The sequence below is a fragment of the Dendropsophus ebraccatus genome, chromosome 3 (genome assembly GCF_027789765.1).
Source record: "Dendropsophus ebraccatus isolate aDenEbr1 chromosome 3, aDenEbr1.pat, whole genome shotgun sequence".
NCBI classification, from domain to species: Eukaryota; Metazoa; Chordata; class Amphibia; order Anura; family Hylidae; genus Dendropsophus; species Dendropsophus ebraccatus.
In genome coordinates, this window is record NC_091456.1 from 47,213,244 (window position 1) to 47,225,577 (window position 12,334).

The window sequence follows — 12,334 nt, forward strand, 5'->3', positions numbered from 1 at the left end:
TTAGATATTTTATAGATTCTTTCTTATGCCTGAATTGGAAGATATCTATCGATCAAGGCCAGCGGGGCTGAGAGAAGCCAGCAGGGACTGCTCCAATGACTTGTAGTTCAGGCAGCAGGATAGTGATGACAGGTTCCCTTTAACCCTTTAAAACATTACTGTCATATAAATTAACTTGACATTTTCAGACGTGTGAAAAGTTAAAGAATACACAAGATAAAGTTAAAGGGAAACTGACAGCCCCGATATGCATATCACATCACACTAGCATCGCATACGTTTAGGAGCAAATTTATTTGCTCCTCGTTTATTTGACAGCTGGGGAGCAAAGCTTTCTTCGCTCAGCTGTTTATCATATTATACAATTTTAAAGGGAAACTGACAATACAGATATGCATAAGTCAGTGCTGCCGGCTTCCAGATGTCTCACACCAGCATTGCATACACACTCTAAGCGATGCTGTGTGATCCGGCTTCAGTAAAAACAATCTGTATTTTGAGCTGAGAGTGTCACGGAGGAGGGTCTGTGGCCGCTGCTGTGTCTTCAGCCTGCCACCCCACCTCCTCTAAATTAATTGACAGCTGGCTTATCTTTGGCTACTTAGGATTTGAAAGTGAGATGGCTGTCAATAATGCTAGAGTAAAAACGAGTGGCTGAAGAGTGGGGCAGGGTCTGACAGTGTCATAGACCTGCCCTTTGTGACACTGTCAGCCCGAAATAAAGACCTTTTTTACCGAAAACACTGGATCACACAGCATCACTAAATGTATGTATACAATGCTGGTGTGATAGAAATCTGGAAGCTGGCAGCAGTGATATATTCATATCTGTGCTGTCAGTGTCCCTTTAAAGCTGCACAATATAATAGACCAACAAAACACAACAATCACTGAACTCAGGGAGAACAGTGAAAAATTCCAATGGAGTACTCAATTACGAGTCTCCATTGATTGTCCCATACAAAATTTGAATATGCAAAAAAGGGGTCCGTGGAGCCTCAGTTACGAGTCTCAAAACACGGGAATAGCCCTGACGAGGGGCAAATACCCCGAAGCTGCAGTCTGTGGATGGATGCCTAGCCTTGGTAACCCTTGTCTTATGTCGTTATACTCGCCACAGAGTTAGACTTTGACTTACAGGGGCCACCCTGGTGTTTCCCTATTTAGGTCCCAAAGCTCGCTACAGAGTGAGGACCTGAGGGACTACGTATCAGGGTGGTTTGGTGCTTTCCCCACTAGGAGGCACCCCTTGGCAATGGGCTTCCTTCTCTGGAGAGAGGGATATCTGGCCATTCCCGTGTTTTGAGACTCGTAACTGAGGCTCCACGGACCCCTTTTTTTGCATGCACAATATAATATACAGCTGGGTAAAGAGTGCGCCAGGGCACTTCATTCCCCGGCTGTCAGAAAAATCAGAATGATTTGCTCCATTACTGAGCAAATCAGTCAGATTTTGCATCTGCCTATATCTTTGACCAGATTTAGCCTGCTCAGCCAATCAGTGACTGAAGCGGTGTCCTGTCCCAGTCACTAACTGGGCAGCTGGGTCATGATGTGGCAGGGGAGATATAAAGACTGTTAGTGGGGTCCAAAAGTGTGTTGCAGCACTGCTGGGCATCGGGATGGCTAAATATACCTTCTTTATGTCAAAGCTGACAGCTGCATTTAAATTGCTTTTGTCCTCATCTCTGGTGTCTAGTGGGGGGAAATTCCCTTCTTCTTACTGAACGAAGCCGAGTCTCAGCGATGACGCTTATTCAGGCTCAGTAATCTGTAGATCTGGTCTGCAGCAGGGGGGACTTCAAATGACTGTATGTAAAAAAAAAAAAATTAAACATTTTTTTTATTAATAAAAAGTCCCCTCCCCTAATAAAAGTTTAAATTACCCCCCCCCCCTTTTTCCCATTTTATAAATAAAAATAACTAAATTTGAAAAAAAACAAAAACATATTTGGTATTGCCGGAATCGCCCGAAGTATTAAATTATCACATTCCTGATCTTGCATGGTAAACGGCGCAAGCGCAAAAATTGTGCATTTTTGTTTACATCAAATCCAGAAAAAATGTAATAAAACGTGATCAAAAAGTTGCATATACACAAACAAGGTCTTGATGGAAAGAACAGATCATGGCGCAAAAAATTACACCTCACACAGCCCCATAGACCAACAAATAAAAGCGTGATCATAAAGCTTTTTTTTTTTTTTTTTCAAATTTCTTTTTATTTAATTTAACATCATTTTTTTTTTCTATTCAAAGAGAAAAAATTGGACAGAATTGTATCCAGCAAATAACAAAAGGACAATGAATGACAGAGTATTCAAACAGGCGCACGGGCCCTTACAGTCATGTTAGATATTACAAATATGATAAACCGAATAGAACTAGGATACAATTCGTAAAAGCATGTTTTGAGAAGCCTAGTAAAATAAACAAACTAAATAAAAATAAAAACTATGTACATTCCAGGATAGTAGTGTGAGCTTTTTGTTTTTAAAGAGGGGGAGGTGTGTGTTTGTGTGTGGGGGGTTAAAAGAGAGGTGGAGAGGACAAGGAAGAGAAGAAAGAGATTATGTAGCAGGAAGAGCCACTCCATGTGGGGACTGATCGGGAGTGTAGGGTATCGACTCTCTAAATTTTTTCCATGGTTCCCATATTTGTGCGTGTTTATTATGAGTTCTGAGCTCCCAACTGGCGAGTTCTTCCATTCTACAAAAATGATCAATTTTTGTGGTCCATGCCGTAAATGAAGGTGGTTGGGTTAAATGCCATAGTGTAGGGATTAATAATTTTGCTGCTGTGAGCATATATGTAATTAGGTTACATTTTTTCGGGGAAAAGGATGGATAAGGGGAGCAGAAAGAGAGATTTTGGTTCCTGTTATTTTGAAGATGGTGTCTAAATATAAGTGATGGACAGGTGATCCAAATATGTAAAATATTACCAGGAGATTTACCACACCTCCAGCAAAAGCCATCAAATAAAATAAAAGTTATACTGTTTACATATCGTTGTAATTGTACCGACTTGAGGAACATAGATGACATGCCATTTTTACCACAGGGTTAATAGCTTAAACATGAAACTCCTCAAAATAAAAAGAATTGAACTTTCTTTTTTCCAATTTCACTGCATAAATAATTTTTTTTCTGGTTTCGCAGAATATTTTATGGAAAAATTAAGTCTCTAGTTGCAAAGTATAATTGGTGTCGCAAAAAATAAGGGCTCATGTGGATCTGTAGGTGAAAATATGCAAGCGCTATGGCCTTTTAAAATGGTTATGTTTGATGATTTGTTCTGGATAAACAGGTTTAGGGTAGCTTCACACGTATCGTATCGATGCGTTTTTATCGCTGCGTTTTTTACATGCGCGTTTTGATTTTCATGTGAAAATCAGAACTCACGTGTAAAAATCGCACCAAAAACGCAGCGATACGGTACGTGTGAAGCTACCCTTAAACTGTTGATGCCATTAAAGGGTTTTTGGCTGTCTAGTCTTAAGTTTGCCCCACTTACTAGTTGGCAAGAATTGCATTATAGGGGTGCCTTCACGCGTTCCGGATTCGCAGTGGATTTCACACTGCAAGTTTCCAGTGAAATCTGCTGCGAATACATGTATTGTGAAGGTCTATGGGGTACATATCCGCAGCGGATTTTTCATTCTACTACAGATATGTAACCCATGCCCCTTTAACCCCCCAGAGCATACATTACTTGCTTGCGCCGCGGCTGTGTGTGAGGCTCCCGGGGCCAGGTTACATATATCAGCAGCAGAATGAAAATTCCGCTGCCAATGTGTAACCCTATAGACCTTCACACTACATGTATTCGCAGCGGATTTCACTGGAAACTTGCAGCGTGAAATCCACTGCGAATCCTGGTAGTGTGAAGTTCTATGGGGTTACATATCGACAGCGGAATTTTCATTCTGATGCGGATATATGTAACCTGGCCCCTTTAACTTTACACTACCACGTTTTATAGCGGATTTTGCTGCAAACTCGCAGAGTGAAATGCGCTGCAAATCCGGTGCATGTGAAGCTACCCTAAAACACTTTTTGTTCCCAAAGAGCAGACATGCTGCAAATGTTACACAGTGAATTTTTGTGTGGAAAATCCAAATTTGCTGGTACAGATTTACCTGTGCAGCATTTCCCTCCGATGTGAACATACATAGTGAAACATTGCATGCATGAGAAGCTGTAGTTAAAAGGGGTAGTCTGGGCAAAGTGTCACCGTCATTATAATTTTCAACAGTAGATATAAAGCAAGTTTGCAATTTACATTTATTTTTTTTTTTTTTTTAGTTATCATGCTTTAAAACAAGCTTTACTTACTTTACTTTAGCTTTACTTAACCAGAAATGCGGGTCCAGTATCCTTAAGGCAGCTTTATAGTCTTGTGCTGGATGAAAAAAGAGGCCAAACACATGAAGTTCCAGTTATCTGCACCCTCATGATTGACATATGCAGTAAGCTGTGACTCTCTGTACTGGCCTGGGACTTAATGTGTTTAGTCTGTTTTTTGTTCTTCAGGAGACTGGACCTCGATTTCTGGTAAGTTCAGCTTTGCCTTACAGCATGATAACCAAAAAAAAAAATAATGTACATTGCAAACTTCCTTTATATCACATCCCCTGTTGATTTCTATTTTTTAAGTTAGAACATTCGGTACACTTTAGAAAACCAGGGAGGGCAGTGGGTGGTGGGAACATAAGAATCAAGTGATACTGGCCGCAGAGCCACTGCTCATGGTCACCTGTGTCTCCTGGTTCCTGTGTCATCACAACCTGAGAGGAACTACCCACCCAGCCATTCAGTCACTGCACAGAAGCCAGGCCGTGACATCACAGAACCGAGAGATACAGGAGACCTGTGGGTAACCGTGGCTGCTGGGGCATCGGCATGGATAAGTATCACTTGATTGTTATGTTTCCACCACTCCCTGTCCTCCCTGTTTATTTAAGTTTGCCTGCAGTACCCCTTTAATTACAGTCTTTACTATATTGTTAGATTTTGGGTCTTTGGTGTGCTCACATTTAACCTAATATAAGTCTATATTATATATATTTTTAATTTTCTAGGAATTGTGGTGCTTGGGATAAATCGACCGCATGCAAAAAATGCCATCAGTAAAGGTCTGGTGAAGTCGGTAAGTAAGAACTTTTTTTTTAATCTGATGCTGTCATCATCCAGCGTCTGTCTATAATCATAGTCATGACATCATTTCCTAATTTATCATTTTTTGCTATCTACTGTATGACAGTGCCTGTCCTCTATTTCCCCCTATTAGGCTTACATTAACTAGGAGGGTGTAAATATAATCTACTCATTCAGTATGCACCAACAGATCTGACGACAGATTATCTGCCAAAGATTTGAAGCCAAACCCAGGAGTGGATTTGAAAAGAGGAGAAATCCAGTCTTTCCTTTATGACCTGTTCTGTTTATAGTCTGTTCCTGGGTTTGACTTCAAATCTTTGGCAGATAATCTGTCGTCAGATCTGTTGGTAGAATAGAGCCTTAAGTCGGGTGATCACCATGTCTGGCCTCGGGCTTCAGTATTATGTAAAAGCTAGTACTATCACCAGTCTATCCTTGTGGGATGAGGCCTGCAGCATCTCTAATTCAGTCACACAGCACTAAGTAATAAAATCAGGAAAATCTCAGACAAGAGACCAATAAGAAAAGTTATGGCTTCTAGATTCAGAAAATTAGATTGGCATAACAAAATTGTTATTTTCCTATAACTAAGCTAATTCCTATATGAACTTTTAACTGGTGGAATTACAGGGACAATAGAGGTTCACATCTCACATTATCTGTGACTGCGCTATGTAAATCTGAATCACTGGATATATTTTGCAATAGGGAACATAGGTTTATTTTACAACTGTAAAAAAAAGAAATATGTAGACTGATAAGCTTATGCCTGTAAGGGCCTCCTCATACTTCCCAGATATAAGGTAAAACATCAATCATAAGTTTTTGAGGTTTTCTTTTTGTCCCTATTCCCCTCTTGTCATTGGAATGATCGTGTGCATATGGCCAAGTGTGTTTATGGATCAAGCATGGAAGTATAACCGATTATTCTTTTTATTAATAGATGCTAAAGGCTGTGGATTCGTTAAAAAGTAATAACAAGGTGAGGACTGTAATCCTGCGGAGTGAAGTCCCTGGAGTGTTTTGTGCAGGTATGTAAGTAACCAAACTAACAGTTTATCTTATAATATAAAGATATAATAGTAATTGCAAGACTATCTTAAGATATTTTAAAAGGGTATTCTGGTATCAGAAAATTATATTGAAGTAAAACTATAACTTACTAATATCGTGGTAGGGTACTGTGGTGTATTTACAACATGCTGTTTTGTGCTGAGAGATGACACAGGGAGAGGACCAGACTGAATAAATACAGCAGCTGCAGCAGACTGTTGTGTTGCGTTATGCGATATTCTGCAGCAGTTTGCTTGTAGAACTGTCAGCAGTGATGTTGTTGGGGGGGAAGGGCTATGATAGACAGCTGAGAGAAAGCAGTGCATTCTAGGAATTGTAGTACCGAGCAACTGCTTATCCAGGTACAGTGGTTGTCTGACATGGGCGGAGAAACTACAAAGCAACAAAACAAATAGATTTTTGGTGGTTTCAAAACTGGGGCAGACCGGAGGCAGACATCAATGCTGTCTGCTTCTGCAGCATGTTTATTTATTTAGTTTTACCTGACCGCGGGATAGCCCTTTAGATTGTAGTAGCACTATTGGTGATCTAACTATGTGACCCCTTCTTCTCTACTGATCTGTGGGGGTTTATGATATGCCATAACATATATTGGTGGTAAACCCCTAATGCATATCTAGCAAGGGGCTGGATCTAGTATGTGCTCCGGGTACCAATGGGAAGTGCCAATAAGCCAATCTTCCCACTTCCCACCGCATTTTTTTTTTTTGAGAGGGGGTGGATTTGGCCAAACTCTTTGCACAAGATGAAAAAAGTCTATGCTTCCAAGATTACCCTTTTTAAAGTTTACATTGAATGTAGAAAGTAGTTACCATAGTAAATTCTTGAAGTTTTGTCCTTTTTGCCCATTTTTCTTCTTAAAACCTTTTCTAAGTATTAATTATGTCCGTAAACCAATTAAGTAAGCCTATAATTATTCCTTCACTTTCTTATAGCGAAATCTTTACTAACTGCTTATTAAAGAATTACATCTCACTGTAGACCAAATGCCCACAATGCATTTACTTAGAAAATAGGAATAAAGAGGTTTTTGTAATGCCTATAAGAAGGAGGAAGGAACAACGTGCCTCAGGTTGCGTTGTGTTTGTGTTCCTTTACACATTTATCAACCTGACATCTTGTTTAATGATACTGAAAGTGTTGTCTGCTGGCTAATGGGACACCATGAAACCACCCCATCCATCTCTACTGTTACCTCTCCTCTCAGTTCACCTCTTTTGTGAATTGTACACTACCTGTGAATTACTTATTGCCGCTGCAGGTCCTTGTTCTGGATTCATTGTTCACCTTGGGGTATGTTCACATCACAAATCTTTCATGTAGTAAGATTTAAAATGTATTTACAACAGAATTTGTGGCAGAATTCCAAGACAAACCTTTGGATTCTGCTGCACATTTTGACATGGCATATGGATAAGTGTCATTACAGATACAAGAAGAAAAGTATACATTTAAAAAAGTAACATTTACCTACCTGGGTCCCCTGCAGCTTCCCCTGTGACATCATCTGCTCTTACGCTCGCCTTGTTAAAGGAAAACTAACAGCAGGTTATAATCATCTAACCTGCTGATATGTCCCTATAGGGGAAGCAGCGCTGAGGGTGAAGGTAAGTTTCTTACCTCCATCCTCATGTTGTTTCCACAATATTAAGAATCAATATTCAAATATGTCATTCTGGTGTACTGGAGCTAGGACTACTGCCCCCAGGGCATGGATCCACTACGGCAGCACCATCCTCAGGCTGGCCCGTTTTGCTGATATTCATTAGCAGGGTTGGGCTGGCCGGGGGCAGATCGGAGCACAGTGCAGCAAGGCGACATATTTGCTTATGGATAAAATTCTTAATATCGCGGAAACAGCGCAAAGGATGGAGGTAAGAGACTTCCCTTCATCCTTAGTGCTCCATGCCCTATAGGGAGCTGTCAGCTGGTTAAATACTTCTTCTTATCTGCCCTTTAATTTTTTTAAATTCTAAATGAGAAACTTGAGGTTCTTCACTGGACATATGCTTTAGAGGGAATCTGTCATCACTTTCATGCTGCCAGAACCACCGCCTCCCTTATTATAGCCATCCATGACTCACCGCTGAATGCAGCAGCCTCTCTGAGAACTCATAGTTTTTATAACTGGCCAGTAACAGGGTAACAAGCTTCGAGTCCCTGGGGCAATCCCTTTTCCTACCCCACCAGACTTGATTGATAAAATTCTTTTCTGTTTATTCATAGGGAAAAACCTATCAAACCTGCTGAGCTTGCCTCAGTGACTCGAAGCTCCATTACCAGACTATGATTTTTCTGAAATGCTGTGGTGTTTCAAAGGGAATCATAAATGCCGCCTGTCCTCGTTTCATGTTGCCCATGGTTTGGGCACCATGACATTGATGACAGGTTCAGTGGTTGGCTATGTTCACACAATAGCCGTATTTTGAAAATTTACGTCTGTATTTATCAAAATTATGGCCGTCCAAAAATACGTCTGTAAAACATTGTTGCGTGAACATGTCCTTTGACTGTTTTAACTTCAGGTTTATCTTACAATCTTAATTACAACTACGCCGTCTTTTTTGTTTCAGTATATGTGTGGTATGCTGTGTACATTGGTGTGTCTGAATCCTGACAATAAAATATAGCATGAATGTTCTGTAAAAAAAAAAAAAAGTAATTTCAGTTTAAATTAAATACATTAAGGAAAGCTTGAACAATTATATGAATACAGAGTTATTTTACTTACACAGGAAAAGTATGATGTACAGTAGCAGCATTCATTGTTGCAGGCTAAACAATGCCTGCCTTGGTAATTCCATTGGGATCTGTGATTATTTTCAAAAATAATATGACAGTAGTAAACGCATAGAAGCTGTGGTGAGCACACAGTTATGTTTGATATCCGGTAACATTTAACACCTCTTCCTTCATGTATCTACGAAGAAAGAAATAGGCTGGCAGGCATTCTAAAAAGAAAATGAGTTTATTCGGCAATGGCAATTTGGTTGTTAGCCACCCCTCACCCAGGCCCTGGATGCACATAGGTAATTGTTTTTTTTTTTTTTTTTTTTTTTTTACAAGACCTTCCACGGCAGAATATGTCTAAATGTAAAATGTCACATAAAACTTACACAACATACTCCATAAAACAAAATGAAATGAATATATCAAAAGGCTCTTTCTTGCACCTGATGTAGTAGTGACTGCCGACTGTACAGGCGGTTTGATTACATTTCTAGAATCAGCTTGAATTAACTCTTTGGATATAGGGAATTATCCTGCTTTAAGAAGCCAATAGAAGATGGATGAACTGTAGCGATAAAGGCAGGCGTATGCCAGCATTGAGTAGGCTGTCACATTTTAAACAAATGTACCAGCAGTACATTCGCGTTAAGATTTTTACATGGATAGAATGACGGGAACACAGAGAAGTCAGTGTCACTGTCCTTTTTTCTAACCACGGCCTGGTTCCTGCGTATGGGGCCGCTCTATTCCTGGGCCCCAGCTGAGGGTGAAGAACTGGAGTCACGTCATAGAAATAGAACGGCGCCGTACACGTTAACTGGGCTACGGTTAAAAAAAGGACCGCGGCCCAGCTTGCCCGCGCCAACGCTATTCTATCCATGTGAAAATCTTAAAGCAAATGTACTGCTGGTACATTCGCTTTCAATTATTTTTAGGTACAGTATTTTCCTGCGCATAAGAATACTTTTTAATGGTGCGTTCACACCTACAGGATCTGCAGCTGATTTTCTGCAGCAGATTTCATTTAAATAACTGTACACAGCATCAAATCTGCTGCAGATCCTGTAGGTGTGAACGCACCCTAACCCAGGAAAATCTTCTCAAAAGTCAGGGGTCGTCTTATATGTTGAGTATTGTCTTATAGGGCAGGTGCTGAAAAACTTCAGAACTGGACTGGAGAATCTGCAGTCGCTGCATATGGTGGGGGGAGTTAAAAAACGGCCATATCCCCGCCTTATGTGGAGACCATATAAAGGGCAGATCAAGCTGCAGGCATCAGAGGTAAAGAAAAACACACCCTCTGTGCCCAGAAAAACACACCACCTGTGCCCAGAAAAACACACCACCTGTGCCCAGAAAAACACACCTCCTCCTTCAGATCTGTCTGCTGTCTGATGTTTTTTATTAATTATTTGGTGTGCATTGGAAAAGGGGTATTGTTATCCTAAACTCTGCATTTTAACTGGAAAAGTTGGGGGTCATCTTATACGCCTAGTCGGCTAATACGCCGGAAAATACGGGTAGTTAGGTAGTTATAAGGGCTTTAAAGGGAATATGTTGCCCCCTGACCGCCTACCAAGCTGGAGACATGGTTGGATAGATGTGAATAAAAGCACTGCTTTAGTCTGTGTTTTTATTTTCATAAGCATGTTTTATTTGGGTTATAAGTAGAGTTAAAGAGGCAGATCCTATTGTACCCTGGATCCTAGGACCGCTCTGCTTTACTGTGCTTTATGTCTACCCCTTGCGTAATCAGCAAAATACACTCTGCATACAGCACAGTGAAGCATAGCAGTGCTGGGGCCTTGGGAACAACAGGCTCCCCCTCTTTGACACCTTTTACATGAAAAATAAAGGTTTTTATGAGGTATGAGACTCAAACAACAAAGGTGTGTTTTGAATGCTTTCACAAATATCTATCCAGCCACTAACTTGGTTGAGTGGTCAGGCGGTGACAGATTCACTTTAACGTGTGCCAAGAAAACATTCCTGAAGTCACCATGCTGCACGTTTGGCTGATAGGAGTGGGAACCTTGTAGTCTTCTTCTACATCTTTTATCTATATACCAGTGTTACAGTAGTCATTCTTAGCACTTATGACCACTATGTCCTGACTAGTTTGGCTTCCTATTTCTACAACTATGTCAATGCATTTATATCTAAGAGAACACATTTTATGTTGATTTGTGAACAAAAAAAAAAAAGAAATCACGTAGACATATATCCCTTTAAACCTTAGAATTTCTTTTTTAGTTGTTGTTAGAATGTTTTTGCCTTTAAGCATTTTTAATAGAACTCAGAGTAATTACACATTGCCCTTATGTTAAAGCTTGCTTTGTAACTTACTAAGTCGAAATGACTGGTTAATTAGGCCAGATGCCCAAGTTGCCATTCTGTGACAAGGAATCTGATTCGGAGAAATTAGCATGCTTCATCTGTAACATACTCAAATTATTTCTGATGAGTTTGTCAGTTAACCATATGACAACATAATTTGACAAGGATGTTTTTTTTTGTCATTTGATTCTGCTGGTTGAACTGAAATAGCGTTGAACTAGATTTTTATATTTGGTCGATAAGAAAGATGCAAAATACAACTATAAACATTGCTCCGCTATGGTGCCTAGAATTGTCTCTATCACACCAACTGAGCTTCTTACTTAATGATGCCCCTCTTAGGTGCTGAAATATTCAACTTAGAAGTCCAATATTATCTATGTTAATGTGTGTTACTGGAGGAATTTAAAGAAAGCTTGTCCGTGCAATCTGTTGGCCTGGATTGATTGACTGTCTGATAATTGAAGATGTCAAAGGAGTTTTCCTGTCACAGATATTTATAACATAGCAGCTATGGATGCTATATATGTCGAATCATAGTGGATTTACCACTACCCCAATATTTTCAAAACAGGGTGGCACCTCCCTCTACTCCGGAGAGCTCACTATGGCCGTCTGTTACATCAGCTCCCATTAAATTAAATTGGTGCCATCTAATAGTGTAGGTAAAAAGTGGATATGCTACTATCTTCCCGTGATAACACTTTATAGCGCGTGGTTCCAGAAGTTGTATCACCCCTAAGGGATGTATCACACAGGCAGGCTATTGCCCAAGGCGCTAGTATATATCTTCACTATTGTGCAGGCATGATAGGGCGATCCAGCAATTTTGTGTGTGGCCCTCTAGTTCTATCATTTGTAATTTTCAGCCTTGAGCAATGATCAAAGATTTTTAAACTTGTGCTCGTTGGTCAGCTGATCGCTGGGTCTATGACATGGGGCAATATTGGCTGGTTTGTCCATTAATTGCCCAGTGTAATTGGAGCCCTAATCTGCTCTGGAGAGCTTTTCTAAGAGTTTAAAAACCACAT

General features: G+C 40.2%; 1 protein-coding gene across 3 annotated transcripts in view; it reads left to right on the forward strand.

Annotated features, from left to right (window-relative positions):
- The window catches only part of AUH (AU RNA binding methylglutaconyl-CoA hydratase), a 151,635-nt gene that overhangs the window by 14,750 nt on the left and 124,551 nt on the right, over positions 1–12,334 (forward strand). For all 3 annotated transcript variants that reach the window (XM_069961681.1, XM_069961680.1, XM_069961679.1), the window contains exons 2-3: positions 5,084–5,151; positions 6,106–6,193. In XM_069961681.1, the coding sequence (XP_069817782.1) occupies positions 5,084–5,151; positions 6,106–6,193 (156 nt within the window). The remainder of the gene's footprint in view (positions 1–5,083; positions 5,152–6,105; positions 6,194–12,334) is intronic.